We start from the raw sequence: 24,466 nt of genomic DNA, 5'->3' as shown, positions 1-24,466 counted from the left end.
TTCCCGAGCGTGGCCCCGTCCCAGCTGCGCAGGAAGTGAGGTCACACACCCTCAGCTGCTCCCCGGGGGAGGGGAAGGGCTGCGTCACCCAGGATTTTACCCAGGCCGCGGGTGGGCCGGCTCGCGCGGAAGGCAGGCAACCTCCCTGTCACGGGCCTGGCTCCTGTGAAAAGGGGGCGCCCGGGCACGGCGACCGGGAACCTGGGCCCACATCACTTTAACTCTCCTTGCCGAGAAGGGGCCGGTACAGTTGCAGACGTCGGTTGGGTATTCACTGAGGATTTTTCAATACGGACAAACTTCACAGCAAGTATGAACTGACGTGGGCACGGGGGAAAGTGCTCTCACGGCCCTGGTGGCTTCTCAACAGCCATGCTTCAAATCCCCAAGCCCACTGCTCCCGTAAGAACACTCAACGCTTCTTTCACTGATGCTCCTGTTTTTTTTTACCGGGAAAATGCAGTCACTGTATTATGAAAAGTTACCAGGAATAGTCTCTGAAGTTTCGACCAAAGCCTATTAGGTGTCCCTAATCACCCGCCTCATTTTTTTCAGATTTATGTAGAACTTGGTGGCATTTTTCTTGGTTGCATCACTCTATATCACTGCGCGGGAGCCAAATATGGTAAAATAGTACGTCCTGAAATGTTCTAAAATATGGTTCTTTTGGGGGGGGGGGTGCCTGGGATTGGTTCCATCCAGTGGCTCAGTCGGTTGAGCGTCCAACCCTTGGTTTCGGCTCAGGTCATAATCTCGAGGTTTGTGAGTTCAAGGCCAGCATTGGGCCCTGCATGCAGCACGGAGCCTGCCTGGGATTCTCTCGCCACCCTTCCCCCGCCACTCGCAGTGTCTCTGTCTCTCTCAAAATAAATAAACTTAAAAATAAATAAATAAATAAACAAATAATTAATTAAAAAAACGTGGCTCTTTTAAAAAAGTGTGCGTCTAGGGGCGCCTGGGTGGCTCAGTCGGTTGAGCGTCCGACGTCGGCTCAGGTCATGATCTCGCGGTCCGTGAGTTCGAGCCCCGTGTCAGGCTCTGTGCTGACAGCTCGGCAGAGCCTGGAACCTGCTTCGGATTCCGTGTCTCCCTCTCTCTCTCTCTGCCCCTCCCCCACTCATGCTCTGTCTCTCACCAGCTCAAAAATAAATAAACATGAAAAAAGAACAACTACAAAGTGTGAGCCTCGGGGTTGGGGGTGGCTCAGCCGGGTTAAGCGTCCGCCTCTGGATTTCAGCTTCGGTCGTGATCTCGTGTTTCGAAGAGCTGGAGCTCTACGTCGGGCTCCGTGCTGACAGTGTGGCACCTGCTTGGAATTCTCTCTCTCTCTCTCTCTCTCTCTCTCTCTCTCCCCCTCCCCCACTCGCTCTCTGTCTCTCAAAACAAATAAACTTAAAAAATAAAAGTAAAATGAAAAAGCATGAGTCTCCTGGACGCAGGGTTTTGGTGTCCGAAAACAGAAGAGCTAGGGCTGCTGCTCAAAGGACTGTGCCCCCCACCGCCCGCCTTCTCGTTTCTAAGCCATCGGGAGCTACCTTCTTCCACCGCCCTGTGCTTGCTTTGACCGAGACCTCCCACCCTGTCACACCAAAGCCGTGCCCCCCGTGAAGTCCTGGGGGCCCCAGACACGGCCTTCTCAGAACTTGGTAATGAGTCACACAGCTCCAGCTTCCGCTTCCGGATCTTACCCAGGGAAGAGGGGCCCGGGGCAAGCGAGAGAGCGCGTGCTTTTGCGCAGACAGACTCAGGCTTGACTCTCAGGCCTGGACTCACAAGCCGTGGGACCTTCAGTTTTCTCTTCTTTAAGGATGGAATCTTCCGGACTGTTGAGGAAGATCACCTGTCCGAAAGGACCAGCTCACTAAGCCTTACGCCTCCTTACTCCCGGCCACGATGGAAGGGGCCGGTGTGGGATGTGCTCGGCACAATGACCCTACTTCCAGACCCAGGGATTCCCTGGGGACCTGGGGGCTGGCCCCTCTGGTGAGGCCTGTCCGGGGAGCTGAATCGTTCTTGTCCCCAGCTGGACTGGGGAAGGGGGTCCCATGACCTCAGGATGTGGCCAGGGAACCCAGCAGGCCTTCCCACATGGCCCCAGGCACCCTCTCATGGCTTCTGGAGCCCTGGGACTCCCCTGAGTCGCCTCACCCCGGGCAGTCCCTCCGCGGCGGGTGGGTCTCTATCATGCTCCACCTCCTGGCATGAGGCACCAGTTAAATGGACAACAGATGCTCCCGGACTTGGCCTTCAGGGGCCCAAAGGGGAAGAAGCTCTCTTTGACTTTAGAAGAATCTTTTGGTCTCTGGTGGCTTCACAAGCTTCTGCCCCTCCATCTTTGCCACTGCCCACCCCCCCCCCCCCCCATCACCCACAGCCTCGGTCCGGGGCCTCGGCATTGTTCTCTTGGACTTTTCCAGCTGAAAAGTTGGAAACCATGAGCACTGCCCTCGCCCCACCCACGGCCGCTCACCGACACGGAGGCAGCCCCGCAACAGCGAAAAACAAGGAAAGCTCCCGCCGACCGAGCTCTCGCTCTGTGCCAGGCGCTGGGCTACGCAATCCACCCGAGCAAACCTGCTTATCCTCCTGCAGCCTCGTAAGGCACATGCAGGACCACTGCGTGCCCATTGTATGGATGGGAAAGCCGAGGCACAAGAGGTGAAGTCACCTGCCCGAGGCCCCACCCCACAAGTGGAGACCGGATGACCTCATGGATCCTCTCTCCCCCTGGTCAGCCCCCTGCTAGCCCCCAGCCCTGATGCCCTGCTTGAGCCTGTGCTCTAGCCCCCCTCCGTGGCTCACCGTCCCAATGTCCCTGAGGGCGCTCCCCCCTTTGCTTCTGCCGAGCAGGCATCCTCTTCTGCACTAGGGAAATGCTGCTCCTCTTTACGGCCAAGGTCCCACGTCCCCTTCCGTCAATGCCCTGACTGTGTGAAGCGGTGATCCCGACACGAGCACCTAGCAAGCAGGACCGGCAGGAGCCTGTCATTTAGTCATTTATGTGACATGGGTAAAACAGGGCCCGCTCCAGGGCAGCTGTGTGGGGGTAAATGAGTCAGGATCTCGAAAGTTCTTCGGGCAGTGCCCGGCCCGTAGTCGGTGCTCACTGCTTGTTAGTGAGTTTTGTCACTAGTGTGTCCAGAAGCAAGCTAAGCGTCTCCTGGCGTCATCCGATCTAATTCTTTCAACAACTAGACAGAGCAGCCACTGTGTGGCCCCCATTTCGCCGTTGAGGAAACCGAGGCTTATGGAAGTATCTTGTAAGACGGAGACTCACGGGCAGGAGAGTCTCGCTCCCAAGCTCCACGTGTTAACCTTGAGTCTCCAGAAACTCCCTGTGTGTGTGTGTGTGTGTGTGTGTGTGTGTGTGTGTGTGTGGCGTTTGTGTGCCCCCTAGACCATCCCTCGTGGGCGCCACGCTGCATGGAGAGAAGGCGGTGCCCCTGGGCTCAGTATCCCTAGTGTTGGGCACGGCCCTGCATGCCGTGGGCACCGAGAACTCGAGCCGGACCGAATCACGCTGAATTACACTGCATGGTGCTCAGCTCCCATTTCCGGCCGGGGCGCCAGTCGAGATCACACGAACACAGAACGCAGGCCTCCACAGGAGGTCTGTCACACGGCCCGGTGCCCCGAGCCCGAGGTGCTCAAGTTGGGTAGACCCGCAGGGAGTCCCATTTGTAAACATTTTAAACTCTGAGTTTTCATTTCAACGACAATCTGAAATCCTTTCTGCAATTACCAAAACGAAATTTCTTTTCTGCAGTGATCAACGTGGAATGATACTGCATAGGCTAAACCTCCAGTTCCCCAAGCTGGCATTTCTCCATGTGCGGAGGACGTGTTCTCAGGGGCCCACGAGATCTTTCTTATTTAAAAAAAAATTTCTTTTAATGTTTATTTGTTTTTGAGAGAGAAAGAGAGAGCATAAGTGGGGGAGGGGCAGAGAGAGGGGGAGACACAGAATCCGAAGCAGGCTCCAGGCTCCGAGCTGTCAGCACAGAGCCCGACGCGGGGCTCGAGCTCACGGACCGCGAGATCGTGACCTGAGCCGAAGTCGGACGCCTAACCGACTGAGCCACCCAGGCGCCCTGAGATCTTTCTTACAGACATCACTTAAGGTAAAGAAGAAACGGCTTCTCTGCGCCACAGAGCTGTTTTTGACTTTGAGAGTTTTGGAAGAAGCCCTCCAGGCCAAGCCCATGTCCTCCTCTCCGTGGGGGAGGCAAAGCGGGGTCAGCGTGGAACCAAGCGCCAGGGGAGATGGCGTGGAAACAGAGTGGCTTCCGAGGGGCTGAGCCTCCCGCATGAAGCCGTTTCTCCACACGTCCACCCCCCCTGCTGGGCCCAGGGTTTGCACAGACACAGAAGGGCAGGGTTTGCACCTGCCTGGCAGACCGGGCCCCTGGGAGGCTGTGCTCTCCCTCAGCCCCTGGGTGATGTCTTCATGGCCTTTTTCACAATGTGCAGTAATATTTTTCTTTCCTTTTTCTCTTTCCCGTCCCTCCCACTCGGCTTACAGCTCTGTAGGTATTAGGGACCCTGTGTGTCCTGTTTGATTTGTATCCCCAGAGCCTAGCACTGTGCCTGATGGTAACGTGAGAACTACTGATGAATCAATAAACCCGGGCAAGGCGACCAACTTCTCTGATTCCTCCACTGAAAACACTGAGAATGGAAATGCCTACTTCACTGAGTGAGAAGAGTTTACTTCGATTTTGGATGCAAATGACCTGGCCCCGTACGTGGTTCAGAGACGTGTGTGCTAAGAGGTCCCCCAGTTCAGCCACATCAGCTTACATATGTAACAATCATATAAAGGATAAACTGTTAGAGTTACCTGCTCTATAAAAGGTTGAAATAAAAAATGTCTTTTATGTACCTGCAATGATGCAATTTACCAAAAAAAAATTCTTTTTTTTTTTTTTTAAGTAGGCTCTATGCCCAGCATGGAGCCCAATGCGGGGCTCAAACCCGCGACCCTGAGATCACGAGTTGGAAGCTCCACTGACTGAGTCACCGAGGCGTCCCCCCCGCAAAAGAAATTTGATGTAGCCTTTCTGGAAGAGATTTTTCAGTGAGGTGCTCCTGTTCTGCCCACCTCCTCACTCTCACCCTCCTCCCTAAATGAACCAGGAGCAGCTGAACGAAACAGACGGAAGGAGACTGGAACACGGCTGGAGAACAAGACGATCAGAACCTGTAACGCGGGACAGGGTTCTATTTTCCACTTTCTAGTCCCTGGAGGGCCCTGAGTATTTTATGCTCACAAGCTTTTGGTATGCGGTGACCTCAAAACTGAAGTGTGCAAAGCAAAGACGGGTGGGACGGTCAGGCTGAGGGCGGGGTAGGCTGGAAAGGCCCAGGCAGTGGCTGTGGGTCTTGCGCGGGGCCGGGAGACTCCCAGAGTCTGGGGCTGCGGGAGAGACTCACCAGGACGGCCATCTCCACGACGTCGGGCTGCTGAAGGAACTGCGGGTCCACGGCCGGCCACGCCTGAAGCAGCACGCCGGCGTCCCAGGCATAGTGGGCACACAGCTTCCCGGGCACCTGTTGCAGGCCTGCAATGCCAAGGCACAGAGGGTCACTGAACACGCAGGGCTCACGGGGGGGCAGGGGGAGTCGCTTTCGCCCCGGCACAGCCTGGCGTGGAGCTGCCTGAGGCCGCACTATGGCTTTTTCACAGCCTGCCAGGTGCCCCCCCACTTACTCTGGCCTGGGTTTATGGGTAGCCCCCCCCAACTATTTTCAACAGCGCCCAGAGCTGTAAAGATGGGTGGACACGTGGTTCTAAAGTGTGCATTTTGGGAACAACAAGGCCGCTGATCTGCCTTGGTCTCTGCGGTTCTGTTGATGAAGGAATGTCTTTGTGCTCCTGAGAGCGGATCCCAAAATAACGAGCTGTTCTCGCTTCCTTTCCTGCCTGTGATTACTTGTGGTCCGCGAGGCCCTCCCGCCGGGTCCTTTTACTCATCATCACTGGAGCCCACATGCTGAGAACAGCGTTCCTCCTCGACCTTCTCAGAGGGATCTCAGCCTTCACACTCGACCTCTTCTCGAGAGGGGCTCCTGCCAAGGGCTGAACTGGAAAGAGCTGGCCTTGGCTCGGGTGGGTGGAACCCGAGGAGGCGGTGAGGAATCAAAGCCCACAAGTCTGCGTCCCAGAGCGCGTCGTGCTGCGGCCCTAAAGCAGGCACAGGCGGGCTCCACACCTGCAGGGCTGCCCGGGGACTTCAGCCGGGGGCTTCTGAGCAGGAAAGGCTTGGCCTGCAAAGTCGCTGCCGATCTCATGAGCACAAGAGAGGCCCCCAAACGTGCAGGAAAGACACGCGTCAGAAAGCAGATCCCTGGGCACTACCAGTGCGGCCGCACCCTGACCACCTCCTCGTCCTCCTGGAGGCGGGCCCTGGATGGGGGGCGGGGGGGGGGGGGGGATGGCAGTGAACGTGGCGGCATTCCTCACGCCGTGATTGGCTTTTCCGGGGGTGGCCCTTGCACACCTCCTCATCGTCATTAGCCTTGAGCCCAGAAGATGCATTTGAGGGAGGAGCCCATGCCTCAGCGAATGGTCTGAAGCCAGCTCTGACACAGAGGGAATGAATCCCACCAACACCAGTGTGCCAGGAACGCTGTGTTGGGACCGATGACGTTTTATTTTCCCCAATGGCAAAAGTAATGCCCGCTCCTGGCAGAAAAGGTCAGACTATAAAGAAGAAAATCATGTTCATCTGGACAGCACTTTTTAAGCTTCTTTTTTGGGAAGATAGTAATGTATTTAATGGCTAGGATATATATAAACCAACCCCACCAAAACAACCCACTACCATCAGGATCATGCTGTATATGGAGTTCTGTATTCCTTTTGTTTCACTACTTTAAAATCATAATTAATTAGAGGGGCGCCTGGGTGGCTCAGTCGGTTAAGCGGCCGACTTCGGCTCAGGTCATGATCTCGCGGTCCGTGAGTTCGAGCCCCGCGTCGGGCTCTGTGCTGACAGCTCGGAGCCTGGGGCCTGTTTCGGATTCTGTGTCTCCCTCTCTCTGACCCTCCCCTGTTCATGCTCTGTCTCTCTCTGTCTCAAAAATAAACGTTAAAAAAAAATTTTTTTTTTTAAATAAAAAAAATAAAATCGTAATTAATTAGAGAGCCTGGGTGGCTCAGTCCGTTAAGCGTCCGACTTCAGCTCAGGTCATGGTCTCATGGCTTGTGAGTTTGAGGCCCGCGTAGGGCTCTGTGCTGACAGCTCAGAGCCCCCTTAAGATCTTCTGCCCTCCCTCTGTCTCTGCCCCTCCCCTGCACGTGTGTGCGCTCCTTCTCTCTCTCTCTCAAAAGTAAATAAACGTTTAAAGAATAAATAAATAAAATAGTGATTAATTTCATGGGAAAGGATGATATACAATAGCACACATAACACGACTCGAGTTTTAGTAAATGTTTATACGAACGGACAAAAGGTCACAGGGAATGGAACACAATACCAGCAGTGACTGTATCTGGGAGGTGGGAGCACAGGTGATCTTTCTTTCTTGAAAAATTTTTTCTTAACATTTGTTTATTTTTTGAGAGACAGAGACAGAGCGTGAGTGGGGGAGGGGCAGAGAGAGAAGGGGAGACACAGAAACCGAAGCAGGCTCCAGGCTCCGAAATGTCAGCACAGAGCCCGATGCGGGGCTCGAACTCAGGAACCACGGGATCATGACCTGAGCCGAAGTCGGATGCTTAACCGACTGAGCTCCCCAGGGGCCCTCTTTCTTTTAATGTGTTAACAGATTCTCTACCAAAAACATTGAATACTTCAGTAATTTGAAAGGGTATTTTGAAATGAAGGTTTCCCACACTGTGAGATCAGTTCAAGATTTTTCTTCTGTTTTTTTCTAATTTTTTTTGTCTTTTGATTTTTTTACCTTTTAAAATTTATTAGTTATTTGAGAGAGACACAGACAGCACAAGTGGGGGAGGGGCAGAGAGAGAGAGAGGATCCCAAGCAGTCACAGCACTGCCAGCACAGGGCCGGACGCGGGGCTCGAACTCGCGCAATTGTGAGCCAAAACCAAGAGTCAGAAGCTTAACTGGCTGAACCACCCAGGTGCCCCTCTTCTGGTTTCTTTCTAGCGTTTCTCTGTGTTCCTCGTTGAATCAGCTATGCCTTCTTTTGTGGGTAACGTGAAAGAACATTACACGGTCAAGTTTCCAACCCTGGTTGGTAGAGTCAACCTCCCCTTCCCTATCGGTTTGTGATTTTTCTTTTACAATACCCTGTAGTCGGGATGGTTTCTGGATTCTCCAAAGCTCTTACAAGTAGCTCTCAAAGTGGCCGTCCGCCATTCGGTAGAGCTCGGCCAGAGCGTGGACCAACGTGCGGCTTCCTCGAGAGGGTCGTGCTCCTGAAAGAAGCTGGTCGGCCTACCCCCCGATGTGTGCGTAGAGGCAGAGGTGATCCACCTTGGAAGCTCAAGCTGCTTATCTCCTCGTGGGTTGTCACAGCCGGTTCCCAGACCGGCCCCGGGTCCACGGCTCACTCTGGAGCGGCGCTGACCCATTCTACTCCGGGCACCTCTGTCGTGATTCTTGTGCTGGTATCGAGCACTTATGTGTTGCTTACTGTATGTTTGACTCTCTGGCACTCTTGCTGTAACCCCGTGCTGCCAGTCGGTCTGAGGGAAGTGAACGCCTGCCAGAGTCTGAGAATCGAGCGGCATCAAAGATGTATTCCTGGGGCCCAGCTGGCCCCTGTGCCCCGGGGTTCCAGCACTTGCCGATGGACCTACTCCATTCCTGACAGATGTGCGTTTTGGCCGAAGCCGAAAGGAGCTTCCTGCTTGTTCCTCAGAAGGGGTGCTATTATGACTCCTATCTAAATACAAGACAGAGGTCACAGGAGGGAGATAATCACGTCTTTATTTTAGCAGGCTGGCCCAGTCTGCCTTGTCCTGTGACCCAGCTGCAGCGGGACGGATTCCAGACCCTCCGCATGGTAATTGTACAGGATGCCTGGGAGATGAAAGGGCCTCGGACACAAATGTTCTGGGCAGAAGCTGTTACAAATTCCACAATAAAAAAAAATGAGGAAGCCCGGCCTTCCTGGAGCGATCAGGATGCTTATTTATAGCAGCCTGGGTCCCTGCCAGGGTTTCCCTATAGACAGGGGTGGGGCCATCCTGCTCAGCGGGGAGGAACAGAAACTCCCGGCGGGTTCTAGGCCCTGTTTTTGCCTCTCTACTCTTTAGGGAGGTAAAAATACCCAACATTTGCATAGCAAAAACAATGGTTTCTTTACATGACACAGCCCGGGTCGAGAGCTGGCCTCTGGGTTAGCACCTGGACAAAGTCTGAACACTTTGGGAAGTGTCAAGGCCGTGGAGCACAAGGCTACCAAGCGGGGGCCGGCTGTTGCCTACGACCCACCCCCTTCCGACCCCTCCTCTGGGAGAGCTGTTGTCACCGACCTTCCAGGCAAGTGACCGAAACAGCGGAACCGAGCCACCTCTCGTGCGCGGAGCACTGGCAAGGTCGCCACGCCGCCGTGGCAGCCGGGAGCGAGTGCTGGGGCGGTCACGGTGTCTGTGGCCGGCGGCCTCTCTTGCTGGCCGTCACCAGGCCGGCTGCCACCCCGGCCCCACGCTCTCACACACACGTAAGGGTGGGCTTGGGGACTCCATGGCCTCTGATCCCCACCGAGCCTCATCCAGCCCTGGCGATTCCAAGGAAATGGACAGGATGTGACGCCGCTAGATTTTGGCTTTTGCCCACAGAAGGGGTCCTGCTGACTTTCTTTTGAAATAAGACACTGACACGCACATGCGTATTCGTATGTAAAATGCCCTCAGACCATCAGTGAGAACTTACTCTCCTTTACAACGGACACACACACACACACACACACACACACGATTTGTACGTTTGTAATTTTGTTGAAATTGAGGAACATAACACATACGTGTGGCAAAATGCTACACTACACTATTTTACAGCCACTTTTACGAGGACAAATGGATCCGTGGCGGCAGCCTGCGGCTTTGAGGGTTGCGAGTTACCTCAGAACGCCTAAGCGGGGGGGGGGGGGGGGCACAGGGTCACCTTGCTGTGACTTCACAATTAAGGTGCTGATGAAAGACCTGAAGCTTCCACAAGGTAAAGCCTGAGGCAGGAGTCCAGACAGAAACCTCCCTGTGCAACCATAAAAATGGCCGGAAGAACAGAAACAGAGAGCTTACCGCCACATTTTAAGTAACTCGTAGTTTGGACAAGAGGCTAACCCCAAAGCAGCACAAAATAATAGCAAAAGAAAAACCACCCAAATGACTTACAGAGCCTTCGTAGGGTGGGACACAATGTGGCTGGTAAGAAAAGAATGGGTACGCCCGCCCGTGTCGATACAGAATGCCAACATCTGCATAGAAACAGATACACATTTCACGGATTACATGCATGGAGTTCTAGTGTCAGATTAAATTCTTTTTTATTTGAAGCTTATTGATTTATTTTGAGAGAGAGCATGAGTGGAGGAGGGGCTGAGAGAGAAGAGAGAGAGAGAGAGAGAGAGAGAGAGAGAGAGAGAGAGAGAGAGAATCCCAAGCAGGCTCTGCACTGTCAGCAAAGAGCCCATGTGGGGCTTGAACTCATGAACCGTGAGATCACGACCTGACCTCAACCGACTGAGCCACCCAGGTGCCCCCTTGTGTTCTCCTTTTCATGGCCACCCCCACCCCCCCGGCCAGTCCCTAACCCCCTGGCAACCACTACTGTGTTTTCTCTCTATATAAATTAGTTATTTTGAGAACGTTATGTATAAATGGACTCAGTATATAACCTTTTGAGATTGACTTTTTTCACCCAGCATAATCCCCTTGGGATCCATCCACGCTGTTGCCGGTTAGAAAAGTCATTTTTCAGGATGATGAAATTAGATCTCCAACCAGAGTACCACCAAGAAGCTCCCTGGTGGGTGACTTTCTGCCTTTTTACTGTCCACCACCAAAGGAAACCTTGTGTCCTTCGTCTGGAAACAGTATCAGTGACTCCAAATACACAAAATTTCCCTAAGCGAGCAGCCACCACCCCTTGTCTGGATTAGGACAATACCCTATTATGGTACACAAAAGAGAACTGTGTAAATTCAGACGTGGTATCTTGAGCTTCTTAGATCCAAAACTTCAGGAAGGAAAAAAGATTTCCTCATCCTGTTACAGCTTTCTCCCACTGCCAAGACATTGGTTCTGTTTCCTACTGAAGGTCTTCACTGGCTCTTGAAGGGACTGGTAGGGGACTATTCAAGCTCCTCTGAAATGTTTCCTTTTTATCCACAGCGATGGCGGCCATTTAGCCCACAGGGCTCCGGACCTCCCCTAGGGGACCGGTCTCAATTCTGCTGCTCTCTGGGAGAGAACCTGTCCTGTGAAAATCTGCTTCTCTAGGGAACTCTGGGAAATGGCCATTTCTGACCATCCCGCCCCTCGCCGCGTTCCCTTTTATAGCCATTCTGAGTTACCTTCCAAAGATGCGGGAATGAAACCTGAAGCCAACGTGGAAGCTGAGTTTTCTAGAACAGACACGTGCGTGTGAAAACCGTGCAAAGCCTTGGCTCAAGAATGACCGGCGGTGTGAGATGACAATAAAGAAGCCCCTCGCGACACAGGGCTTCTGTCTGCAAAGGACTTCCCACACCTGGAGACGCTGGCCCTCTTTAGTTCTGGGAGGGGCCGGGGAGGGGTCACATCTCCATTCTCTCCTGAGGGCACCTGACCCGCGCCTGTGAGTCAATGACCAGACTGCCACACCAGGAGCGGGGACTCCTCACTTGACTACGTTATGGCCCCTGCTGCTCATTCAGAGGGGGCCACACACACACAGGGGGGAGAGCCCGGAGACAACGGCTTCCCATTACTTCTTTGAATTAAAAAAAACAAAATTAGGGGGCACCTGGGTGGCTTAGTCGGTTGAGTCTGACTCTTGATTTCGGCTCCGGTCACGATCTCACGGTTCGTGGGTTTGAGCCCCGCACGGAGCTCTGTGCTGACAGCACGGGGCCCAGTTGGGAGTCTCTCTCTCTCTCTTTCTCCTCCTCTTGTGTGCACACACACGCTCTCTCTCTCTCGAAATAAATTAACAAACATTAAAAACAAAAACAAAAACACAATTAGTTGCCATGAATTTGTAAAGCTTGAGGGAAGACCTTAACCAGAAGGCCCTCGCCAGCTCTCCCACAGATGCCCCAGAACGGAGCGTGGCACATAATACACGCTCTATAAACCGACTGAATGAAACACTGTAGCAAAACTAAGATTCAAGCTATACGTACTTGTAACACAGCTCACAAAAGCCACGTGTGCTGTGTAGGGAGAATCACGGAGCAAGGTCTAGAACAGGCGTTTCTATCCTAATACTTTAGCATATGTCTGTTGAGGATCCTGTCGCAAAGCTGAAGGACAGACTGGCAGGGCCACGCCCACAGTGCATACTCGTATCCTAAGACCTGCCGGGTAGGGAGGGGGCCCTGGGGAGAGTAGATCCGGTCTGCCCCCTCCCCCGGGCAATGCAACTGAAGGGGGACCCAAGGAGGGGGTTTCGGCAAATCCCACTGACTTTACTCTTTTGTGGGAGAAATGAAATGAGGGAGGAAAACAGAGAACGCGGGACAAAGAAGGTAAAAGAAAGAGACATGTATATTCCAGGATAAGAGGGAGTTTATTGCAAGTTAGATTGGTTTGCTTTAGCAAAGGAAGACTAGGAAAGAGTGAACAGCACGCCATTTAAAAAACGTAATGCGGTCGCCAATGCTAAATGAAAGAGCCAGGTTTCCTTCCCCAGGAGATAAGAAAAGGCTGCATAATACGGCAACAGCATAGCAGGGCCTGTACCAAACTCCCTTTGGGGCACTCTGTCTATTCCGCAAAGAACGGGCAAACTACTCATCCTTTATAGTCTGTTCTAAGACAAGGCAAAACACAGAAGGAAACCAACACAATTCATCGGGTGAAGTCGGTGAAACCCTCATTTCTAAACCTGACCACGCCTACTGAGAAAGGCTGGTCTTCCTCAGGAGAATAACGGCCAATTTCTAAATAAAACTCTAGCAGATAGAATTTAACGGTATGTTAAGTCCACAACACCACGGTCAAGAGAAATCCATCCCAGGAGAGCTTAATATTAGGCAATCGATTAACTGGACCTAAGTGATATCAATGGGGCAGAGGGGGAAGTTAAAAGCAAATGATACAAACACCTTAACACTGGAAGAATGGATGTTAAGTAAAATACAGCTCCCACTCCTAATATCAGTTCTGGAAAACAAGGACGGAAAGCTGTTTCCTTCACATTATAGGGAATATCTATCCTCAACCCACAGCCAACATCAAGCCCAACAGGGAAGCGTGTTTCCTTGCTTAAAAAAAAATTTTTTTTTTAATGTTTATTTATTTTTGAGAGACAGAGACAGAATGCGAGTGGGTTAGGGGCAGAGAGGGAGAGGGAGACACAGCATCACAAGCAGGCTCCAGGCTCTGAGCTGTCGGCACAGAACCCGATGCGGGGCTCGAACTCACAGACCGTGAGATCATGACCTGAGTCGAAGTCGGATGTTTAGCTGATTGAGCCACCCAGGCGCCCCGCATTAGTTCCCTTTCCTTCTGGAAGTGAGACAGGGCTGTCTGGCACCAGCATTCTTGAACGACCTGTAGGGTTTTCTAAGCAGTACGTACACACACACGGAGACCTTTCTAACCATTAGAAAGGAAGACAATACTTATCCTTATTTGCTGATCACAGCATCCTAAAAAATCTAAGAGGATTTTACCCCTTACACAACGTATGAGAAATTGGAAGGGAATCTGGGTCAGAGAATAAGTACGCAAATAAATTTTAAAAATTACACGCCAGCCATTACCAGTCAAAAATTGTAGAAGAAAAAATATTGCAGTCACAAGAGTGTGGACAAAATACAAGAACAACGACAACAAAAAACCCACTTGAGAATAATCTTAAGAAATGCATGGGACTGGGTACCTGGGTGGCTCAGTTGGTTAAACATCTGACTTCAGCTCAGGTGATGATCTCACGGTTGGTGAGTTCAAGCCCCACATCCCCTACATCAGGCTCTCTGCTGTCACCGCATAGCTCACTTCAGATCCTCTGTCTTCCCCCCCGCCCCACCCCCCGCCCTCTCTCTGCCCCTCTCCTGCTCTCTCAAAAATGAACATTTAAAAAAAAAAAAAATGCACAGGAGTTACATGAAAAAAACTACAAAACTTGACTCAGCACAAAGGAAGTCTAGAATAAAGGGCCAGACAAGGGCAGGGGTGCCTGGCTGGCTCAGTCGGTAGAGTGTGGGACTCTTGATCTTAGGGTTGTGAGTTTGAGCCCCATGTTGGGTGGAGAGATTACTTAAAAATAAAATTTAAAGAAAATGAGGGCGGGTAGGGACAGATCAGATGGAAGTCTGGAAGGGGTAAAAATGTGAGACCTTCCCAAATTAATTCTAGGTTTAGCCAAATTTCAATCAAGATCCAAGCATTTTAATAATAAAATCAGGGGCACCTGGGTGGCTCAGTCAGTTAAGCGTCCCACTTCAGCTCAGGTCACGATCTCACGGTTTGTGGGTTCGAGCCCCGCGTCGGGCTCTGTGCTGGCAGCTCGGAGCCGGGAGCCTGCTTTGGATTTTGTGTCTCGTTCCCTCTCTGTCCCTACCCCACTAGTGCTCTGTCTCTCTCTTTCTCAAAAATGAATAAACATTAAAAAAATTATACCAGAGTTCTATTGAGAAGAAAAAACAGGTGAGAGGAGCTAAAAAAATCATGAAAAAGAAATGAAGGGAGGCTAGCCCACCAGATGTTAAAACCGTATGGAAAAATCCAATAATTAAATCAGTGAAACAGAACATATGCTTGAAAAACAGGCGTGGAGTGGAAACGGGGATAACTTTTCAGGAAAATAATCTGGTGACATACATCAAGAGTCTTAAAAACATTCCTAACCTTCCCGCTTCAAGGACATCCTGTGAAGCGGGAACACAGATTTACACACAGAATTGTCCACAGTGGATGATGGGAACGAGTGTTACACACGTGACTGGAACAGTTACCAAAGTCATGCCTGTGGACAATTAATGCAGTCATGAAAAACGTTTACGGGTTAAAAAAAAAAAAAAAATCAAAATGTTGACAGATGTGTCTCGTTTTCAAACTAGAAATACTCGGAAGTGAATTTTTTGCTAACCAGGGGAAACCTCATCAGAGGAAGCCCGTGTAGAGGGCGGCCGAGCTGTGTCGCACACTCCGTCTTGAGTCCGTCCCCGCAGGCCACACTAGGCCTCTGACACTGAGGCCGAGGCCCGGGGGCCCGAGCCCCTCTAAGACTTAACCACCCACACTGGCCACGGAAGGCGTGCGGCCCCAACGCTCACCCTCGCGGCAGCCAAGGCTCAGCGAGGGTGTCACTCAGGATTTCCAGGGGACGGAGTGGGCCCAGGCGGGGCTGTTCCAGCATGCGGGATGAGTTTACCACAGAGGCACTGCAAAGTCCTTGCAAAACACCAGGAATCGTGACGGATGCTCTCGTCCGAGCAGCTTCGCCAGCGCTCCAGAGAATTTTTGGAAGCTGATCTGAAAATGCGTCTCAAAAGCCTTAGTATTTTGGGGCGCCCCGGTGGCTCAGTCGGTTGAGCATCCGGCTCCGGCTCAGGTCACGATCTCACGGTTTGTGGGTTCGAGCCCCACGTCAGGCTCGCGGCTGTCAGCACAGGGCCCGCTTCCGATCCCCTGCCCCCCTCCCGCTTGCGCTCTCTCAAGGGGTATTTTATGTTCCTTCTGAGCAAGCATTATGTCTAGATATGTGTTTAAGGAAATGATTTTGCATGTGGACACAAACATAGCTGTTCAACTTTTAAAACGATATTGTATAATTATAAGTGGTCTAAGTGTCCAAAAATCGAAAATGGGAACCCACGATGAACCTCATATACCACCTGAAGAGGTAATCCCGTATCAAAATTAACAAAAAATAGAGATGAGTACAAGGAAAAGAAAGAATTAACTACCGAAGGCAGCTTAGTGTGAAGAATGTTTAAGTTATTTCTTTTTTAACGGTTTTTTTTTTTTTTTTTTTTGAGACAGGGAGACAGAGCATGAACGGGGGAAGGTCAGAGAGAGGGAGACCCAGAATCTGAAACAGGCTCCAGGCTCTGAGCTGTCAGCACAGAGCCCGATGCGGGGCTCAAACTCAGGGACTGTGAGATCATGACCTGAGCCGAAGTCGGCCGCTTAACCGACTGAGCCACCCAGGCGCCCCTAAATTATTTCTTAAAAGGAGAGGACGTAAGTATTTCTAGCGATAGCCTTTGAGAATGACCAATGGGCCCTGAAAAACGTTTTCATGGGGCTGCCTTACGAGAGGAAAAGTGCATGAGGTCCTGCCTTAGGCTTTCATGTGAGGGCCAGGTCTTAACAGCAGAGGGCCACAGTCCCCCCGCTTGCCCGCACATCAGAATCACCGAGCAGGTGGTTAAAAACAGGCCCTCCAGTCACTCCCCAAGGCTCCAGAACTAGGACCTCCAAGGGGGGCGGGAGGGGCAGAGGCTTCTGCAGCTGATTCACCTGAGCCTCGGGCAGGGGGACACGCCTCGGTGCCCAGTTCAGCAATAATGGGCTGCTGGAGAGCCTGAATCCCCATCTAAGCGACTAAGGTTTAGATCCGCAACCATAATTCCAGGTGCCCTGCTCTCCATCCATAAAGAGGGACTAAACCCGAGTTTCCACCTTAAAAAGATAACATGGGGTCATGGTATAGGGAGAGCGGGACACTGAGTTCCGCGGTGACGCCAATATTCCCATTCGTCTGGGCACAGAGTGCCGAAGCGGAGAAGTGTCCTCCCCTTTGGCGGGGGTGACCACGCAGAAGTCCCACCACTCCCACCACAAGACAGAGGGGTCCCAGGTACGGATGCCAAATGTCAGACCCCACGCCTGAGGACATCTGAGCCCCGGGTCGTGTTCAAGAAGAGGCTGGAGCACATCCTGGTTAGCAGTAACGGGTCAGACGAGGACACGCCCACCTACCTGCCCAGAGCTCCGAGGTGATGTGAGGGGCCATCGGGGCAGCCATCACGGTCAGGGCACACACAGCGTCCTCGAACTCGGGGCTGTGGAGAACGACTCTCTGCGAGGCTTGCTGGGGAAGAGAAAAGAACAATGTGAGAACACCGAGGCACACAGAATAAGCCTGGGGAAGGAAGGCCATCCATGTATCTGAAGTCCAGAGACACAGGCAGGCAAGCAGCAACCCTCCTGGCCATCCGTTTGCTCTGGACGAAGAATGTCCCCCATCTAACCCTAGTATGACAAGGAGGGCAGCAGCAGCAACAGCAAAGACACCACTCTTAACTGAGCACGTACTACGCCCTCAGTCTGAGGCTGACTCATCTGATTCCTACAGCTACCGCTGGGGGGCAGTGTTCTTCCCCCCACCTGGCGGATGAAGCAGCTAAGGGTCACGGGGGGAGAGTAACCTGCCCCCAGGTAGGTGGTTAACCAAGCAACGCAGCTCCCACGAGCATCCAGCTTTGTCTGAAATCAGAGTTCAACGCCTAGCTGCTCTGCTGGGTTTCCCAGGTGCTTCGGAGCCCGTGAAACACGCACACGGACTTGCTCACGGGTTTCGCAACGTGCAAATGTCTAGCACAGGGGTCCCTCTGCCCCCTCGGGGGTCTCAGGGGTCCTCCTTCTATTAAACAGCTTTGCCAGTTACTGTAAACACCCAGTTTCTTCCTGCAGTGCAGCTAGCCAGGTGACCCAGCCACGCGCCCATCTAATTTACGGGGTACCCACCCTATGCTGGACTTTGGGGATAAAACGTCCAGAAAGGTACAGTCTCTGCCCTCAAGGGGTTTACTATCAACCGGGGAGACAAGTGACAGAGGAATTAAGGGTGTCACAGGGTGCAGGGGAGGGACGGCGGCGAGCAAAGCAGGGTGTGAACTGGCGAGTGTGGTCCAAGGACGGCGGGGAAGGAGAGGGGCCATCCCGACGTGGCTGTGGGAAGGACATCACTGAGCTTCCCAGAGGCTGGCGGTTGTCGAGGCACGCTGGGCGAGTCCCGATAAAAACCAGCCTGGCGAGATGGTGGCACTCCAGTCTACGTTCACAAAACAATTGTGACAAAAACAATTTTGGTTTAATTTTACGATGTTTGCTAAAATTAAAAGGAGGAAGCCCCCATGATATATATTTTGCTAGGTAGAGAGAGGCCAAAAATACTCTACATTTAAAAAAAATTTTTAAGTTTATTTTTGAGAGAGAGAGAGAGAGAGAGAGAGAGAGCACGAATGGGGGAGGGGCAGAGAGAGAGGGAGACACAGAATCCGAAACAGGCCCCAGGCTCTGAGCTGTCAGCACAGAGCCCGATGTGGGGCCTGAACCCACGAGACGAGAGATCATGACCTGAGCCTAAGTTGGATGCTTAACTGACTGAGCTACCCAGAAGCCCCCCACAAAATACTGTACATTTAAAAAAATGTTTATATATTTATATGGGGGGGGGGGCTTGTGCTGGGGAGGGGCAGAGAGGGAGAGAGAGAATCCTAAGCAGGCTCCATGCTGTCAGCACAGAGCCCGATGCGGTGCTCGATCCCACAAACCGCGAGATCATGACCTGAGCTGAAATCGAGAGTTGGATGCTCAACCGAATGAGCCACCCAGGCGCCCCTATACATTAAAAAAAAAAAAAAAAAGCCTCTATGATCTTTGCAAAACAGCCTAAGAGACTGGAATCTAATTCCATGGGTGAGGGTACAGAGAGAGTCAACCAGAAGGGCTGTAGATGGAACTGTCAGCGAGTAGACATTTCATTTTTAATTTCTTTTTTCTATAATATTTGCCATTTTTTCCCAATTAAAAAAATCACACACTCTCGGCAAAGAAAATTTCGGAAACGCGAAATCACTCATGCGTTGTCCATCCAACCTAGAAGAAAACTGATGTATTTTATCCCAGTCTCCAAAAATGCAAAAATACGGGACTTTCCACATCTGCCCATATGCCCTTTGGCTTGACTGGAGTTTTTATCACATAGACACTTTTGTATCGTGTGTTCTTCCTTGCTGTCGTATCGCGAACAGTTTCTGAAACTAAGTATTCCCGGAAAGCACAGTGTGGATGGCGGTGGTGTATTTCCTTCTCATTGATACGACCGGAGTCATTTCCCGATTTTCCCTTCTGAGGACAGCTGGGGTTCTATGTCTCCGTGACTGCGAGTCGCTGGCCAGTGGGCACCCCTGAATCAAAGGACATAAACAACTGCAGGACTACTGACCTCAAAGTCAAAGCGCTTCCTGGAGAAGTTACATCAACCATGGCCACTGCTGATGTGTGACACCGTCTCACTGCCTTTGTAATAGCACAGACTTTATGTTAAAAAGTCTCCGCGAATTTGATAGGCAAAAAAAAAAAAAAAAAAAAAATAGCACCGCGTTTTTAATTTGCATTTCACGATAATTAGTGAGGCAAATACTTTCTTCTGCGAAGTTTACGGGTTATTTCTATCTTTCCTTCTGTGAATTACCTCCTTTCACCTCCTTTGACCGCTTTTAGGTTAGGTATTTCATATTCGTATGTGAAGGGCTCTTTATATATTGAGAATCTTAAGCCTTATGTCCGATATTTTTGTTATAAAATGTTTTCCCCAGTTTTTATCTACCTTTGTTTTTTTTTTTTTTTTTTTTATTTATTTTTGAGACAGAGAGAGACAGAGCTTGAACGGGGGAGGGTCACAGAGAGAAGGAGACACAGAATCTGAAACAGGCTCCAGGCTCTGAGCTGTCAGCACAGAGCCCGACGCGGGGCTCGAACCCACGAACCGTGAGATCATGACCTGAGCCGAAGTCAGACGCTTAACCGACTGAGCCACCCAGGCGCCCCTTTATCTACCTTTGAACGTGGCATGTTTTAACACAGTAAAAATGGTAAGTTTTACGCAGTCATGGATTTGTCACTAAACGACCAGACACGTCATCTAACCTCCCTGGGCGTCAAGTCCTCATAGGCAAACCATGGTGGGGGGGGGCAGGAGGGAGGGGAGTCGTTGGGCGAGAGAATTTTTTTTTTAAGTTTATTTATTTTGAGAGAGAGAGAGAGAGGGAGAGAGAGAGAGCACGCAAGTGGGGGAAGGGGCAGAGAGGGAAAGGAAGAGAGAGGATCCCACGCTGGCTGTGCACCATCAGCCCTGAGCCTGATGCAGGAGGGTTTGAACCCACAAACCGTGAGATCATGACGTGAGCCGAAGTCAGCCGCTTAACCGACTGGGCCACCCAGGTGTCCCCCTCCCTTTTTTTAAAGTTATTTTGGGCCCATCTTTAAGAACCTTCCAGCTCTAGGGGTGCCTGGGTGGCTTGGTCGGTTGAGCGTCCGACTTTGGCTCAGGTCATGATCTCAAGGTCCGTGAGTTCGAGCCCCACGTCGGGCTCTGTGCTGACAGCCCAGAGCCTGGAGCCTGTTTTGGATTCTGTGTCTCCCTCTCTCTCTGCCCCTCCCCTGTTCATGCTCTGTCTCTCTCCGTCTCAAAAATAAATAAACGTTAAAAAAAAAAAAATTAAAAAAAAAAAAAAAAAAAAGAATCTTCCAGCTCTAAAACTAGGTTGTGACTATGGGGAAAAAAAATGCTTCTTTAAGATAAGAGAGCCGCACCGAGGGGATGATACCACGGTGCTGCTCTCTGTCCACAACCCGGCACCCTGCAGGCCACCTCAGCATGTGGCGGGAAGCCACCTGCCCTCCTGTGCTATCAGCAGATGAGGACAAGAGGGCCACTTACCAGGAGGGCATTGCTGAATCCCATCAGCTGAGAGATTGCCGAGTTCAGTGAGAAGTCCTCTGTGAAATGGGCGGTCACCTATCGGTAAAAGTTGAATTATACACTTTCTTCAACATCTCTTTAAGCTTTCCACCAAAAACCAGCACAACACGACAACGACAAAACAAACGGACGACCCCAAAAATGTGACCTGCATGAAGCTTGCAAAGGTATTTACAAATGGATTCACTGTCTCGAATAATCACGATAATGTTTCATCGGCACAAAGATTTTTTAAATCGGGGTCAATGCCGTTTCCACTACTCAGCACCCCGCTCCCCCACATCTGGGCCGTGCTGGTCCTCGCAGTGGGGACTTTAAACGCTGCTAACGAGCCGAGCAGGAGGCAGGACCTGCTGATGAGGAGGCCTCAAAACAACAGTGGACCGGAGATGGGGTGAAGGATGTCGCTCCTCTGTGGCTCCGTGACTTTCATTCACAATAAAGGTTATTAGGAGACAGGAGAAGGTGAGTTTTGCATTTTCAAATGTGGATTCAACATAAAAACACTAATAGGACTTGTCAGCTTCTTCCTGTTTGTGCGTTTTTCAATTTTTACCATGGCCAAGAATATAGAAAAACAACACATCTAAGGATGTTAAGAGTTTCCAACTTGTTTAAGTGACCCAGTTCTATGATCTGACAGAACCGAAGAATGTGCCAGATCCAGAAAGGAAATATGTGGTATGAAAACAATCATTCAGGCACCACTCACATCATGGAATTCAATTCCATGAGCTCTGTTTCTCTGCACTAGAGAAGAGGGGACGGGAAAAAAGTTGAAGAAGTGTCACCGAATGAGACCATGCTGGACCCAGAGCCTCATGAAAACCCTGTGCCTTCAATGTCATCAGTTACCAGAGTCCAGAAAAGTGACCTTGGCTGACTTTATAAGTTCAAACCAGCAATTCTAGAAAGGGAGAAAGAAAGAGATAAAGAGAGAAAAGAAAGGGAGAGAAAGAAAGAAAGAAAGAAAGAAAGAAAGAAAGAAAGAAAGAAAGAAAAGAAAGAAAGAAAGAAAAGAAGAGGGAGGGAGGAAGGGAAAGAAAGGAAGGAAGGAAGGAAGGAAGGAAGGAAGGAAGGAAGGAAGGAAGGAAAGGGAGGAAGGGAGAGAGGGAGGAAAGGAAGGAAAGGAAAGGAAAGGAAAGGAAAGGAAAGGAAAGAAGGGAGGAAGGGAAGGGAAGGGAAGGAGGGAGAAAGGAAGGAAAGGGGGGAAGGAGGGAAGAAGGAAGGAAGGGAGGGAGGGAGGGAGGGAGAGAGGGAGGGAGGAAGGGAAGGAAGGAAGGAGGGAAGGAGGGAAGGAAGGAAAGAAAGAAGGAAGGAAGGGGAGAAGAGAAGAGAAAAGAAAAGAAAAGGAAAGGAAAAGAAAAAAGGAAAGAAAAGAAAGGAAAGGAAAGGAAAAGAAAAGAAAAAAGGAAAGAAAAAAGAAAAGAAAGGAAAGGAAAGGAAAGGAAAAGAAAAAAGGAAAGAAAAGGAAAGAGAAGAGAAGAGAAGAGAAGAAAAGAAAAGAAAAGAAAAACTTCAGCCTAAGGAGTATTTGGGGTGTCTCGTACCCACTAAAAAATGCCTTTGGATCTCCTAAATGCCTTCTTTCAAAGACATGTGACATTTCTTTCCACAAAGTTCTTAAAAAGGCAAATGCCACGGTGTGGTAGCAAACTCCTAGATAAAACATTTAAAGGGATTTGTTATCAGTGAAGCATCTTTTAAAATGAATTCAGGGGCGCCTGGCTGGCTCGGTCAGTAAAGCACGCAGCTCTTGATCCCGGGGTCGGGAGTTCAAGCCCCACGCTGGGTGTGGAGATTTCTTACAAATAAAATCTTTAGAAAAGGAAAAATAAAATAATGGTGGCTTGGACAATAAAATATTATTCTCTAAGAAGGTAACACGAACAAATCGCGTGTGTGCAAAAGTGAAGCCACAAGAGCTCCCACAGACGCCGTGTGACAAAGTGCCTGGGCGCCCAAGTCCCCCCTCTGCCGGGCGTCTAGCCTGGAGGAGCCTGGTCTCTGGGCCCCAGCTCTGCCTCCATCTGTGGAGTGAGGAGGCCGAAGAGCGGTCTCTTCCGGCCCCTTTCAACCTTGAACCTGTGTTTCCGTTCGCCTCGCGTGTAATGCATCATCAGCGCTCCTGCCCCGAATGAACCAGCATCCCCGGAAAGTTCCTCACCTCAGAGATGACCGAGTTCTTGTGCTCCCAGAGCTTCCTGCCCTCGGCTCTCTCCTCGTTACTCAGCACTTGGGGCCGGGGAAGTGTCCCAGACGCCCTGGCCTCGATGAAGCGGGTCACCAAGGCCCACAGACGCTGTTGCCATCTTAGCACCCCGGGGAGGGCGTCAGCTGTTTCGAGCCGGGAAGCGAGAACGGGAAAGACACACGCAAGAGTGACCGATCTAGTTGTGCCCCAGCCCAGAGACGCACTTGTGCGTTGAACACACACTTCGCGGCGCCCCGACGGAGTGACCCGAGGGCAGGTTGCAGGGGCCACCCTGGCTGGCGGAGTCCGGGAACTCAGACCGGCACCGACTCCGCCACATCCCAGGGCCCCAGGCGTTCAGAGCACCGGACGGCAGGGCCCCTCAGAGTGGCCACCGACGGCCCCCGGCCCACGACAAGCTCAGAAACCTGGGCCAGGCTGTGCCTCGGTGCCCAGCTGCCCCGCTTCAGAAGGCCTGCGGTCACAAAGGTGTCCCCACAGAACCTAAGCCTCGGCACCTGCACTTTGTAGGTCCCCGGTGATTCCAACGCACCCAGTTCCGGGACCGGCACCCGTGACTACTGCTCCAGACCACACGTATCACTGGAAACGGCTCGCCGAGCAAGGCGGTGACGGGGGCGCCTGCGTGGCTCAGTCGGTTAAGCGTCTGACTTCGGCTCAGGTCACGATCTCGAGGCTCATGGGTTTGAGCCCCGCATCGGGCTCTGTGCTGACGGCCCTGAGGCTGGAGCCTGCTTTGGATTCTGTGTCTCCCTCTCTCTCTGCCCCTCCCCCACTCGTTCTCTTGTTCTCTCTCTCTCTCCCCCCCACCCAAAAAATATCTATGTATTTTAAAAAGACAGTGATCCAGCACCTCTGACTTCTTTCCAGAGCGCGTGGGGCAGACCACAGGAAGAAAACTGAGTGACCACTGGACCGTTTATTCTGGGATAGCCAGATACCCTAGAAGATTCTACCTCATACCCTTTCAGATCTAAACAGCTCTGGAGAGACAAATCTCCCCTAAGGGGGACGGGGCGGCGGCTGTGGGCGGTGGAGGAAGTCCCAGGTAACCCCAGGAGCAGGCCCCGGGCAGGGTTTTCTGGACTCATCCGCCAGAACAAACCTTTCAGGGCAGATCGAGAGGGGACTGACCTCCGTGGGCCACAGAGGGCCTCGGGGTGGCCTGGAAGCCAGCGTGGCTCCCAGGAAGTGTTCTCAGGAGGGGTCCTGGCGGAACCTGAGTCAGAACGCCACAGACTTGGCGGAGGCGGGTTCCTGGGCGCCCCCCCCCCCACCCCAACACCGTCAGCGGGTCAGGGGTGAGGACTGGGAAGCCGCACTTGCTGCGAGCCTCCTCCAGTGACTGTGAGGCCCGTCACCTCCGGGGACGCTGGTCTGAGGACGGTACAGGATGCCGGACAGACCGCTCC

The 24,466-nt window shown here is 51.7% G+C and overlaps 1 protein-coding gene and 2 long non-coding RNA genes across 15 annotated transcripts in view; 1 reads left to right on the top strand and 2 right to left on the bottom strand.

The window, feature by feature from the left end:
• The window catches only part of LARS2 (leucyl-tRNA synthetase 2, mitochondrial), a 188,454-nt gene that overhangs the window by 949 nt on the left and 163,039 nt on the right, over positions 1-24,466 (bottom strand). For 4 of the 13 annotated variants that reach the window (XM_053898226.1, XM_019416523.2, XM_019416536.2 and 1 more), the window contains 7 exons: positions 23,007-23,176; positions 20,798-20,875; positions 17,969-18,124; positions 17,050-17,161; positions 15,399-15,597; positions 5,434-5,561; positions 2,803-2,958 (listed from right to left, as the gene is read on the bottom strand). In XM_053898226.1, coding sequence (XP_053754201.1) covers positions 2,803-2,958; positions 5,434-5,561; positions 15,399-15,597; positions 17,050-17,161; positions 17,969-18,124; positions 20,798-20,875; positions 23,007-23,176 — 999 coding nt within the window. Of the gene's footprint in view, positions 1-2,802; positions 2,959-5,433; positions 5,562-15,398; positions 15,598-17,049; positions 17,162-17,968; positions 18,125-20,797; positions 20,876-23,006; positions 23,177-24,466 lie in introns of those variants that run through there. The other 9 variants (XR_008420593.1, XM_019416527.2, XM_019416526.2 and 6 more) reach the window with 9 other exon arrangements.
• LOC109247693 (uncharacterized) lies at positions 108-913 on the top strand. Its single transcript, XR_002071835.2, has 3 exons — positions 108-262; positions 556-633; positions 745-913. It is a non-coding gene; the product is annotated as an uncharacterized LOC109247693 (long non-coding RNA).
• On the bottom strand, positions 18,557-20,785 carry LOC128775676 (uncharacterized). The gene is made up of 2 exons (XR_008420594.1): positions 19,915-20,785; positions 18,557-19,684 (listed from the first exon to the last, which is right to left on the bottom strand). It is a non-coding gene; the product is annotated as an uncharacterized LOC128775676 (long non-coding RNA).

This window comes from Panthera pardus, unplaced genomic scaffold (assembly GCF_024362965.1).
Source record: "Panthera pardus isolate Hobbes unplaced genomic scaffold, ASM2436296v1 HiC_scaffold_8, whole genome shotgun sequence".
In the NCBI taxonomy this organism is placed as follows: domain Eukaryota; kingdom Metazoa; phylum Chordata; class Mammalia; order Carnivora; family Felidae; genus Panthera; species Panthera pardus.
Note: the sequence above shows the minus strand (reverse complement) of the source record. Positions and strands in the feature narration are given on the sequence as shown.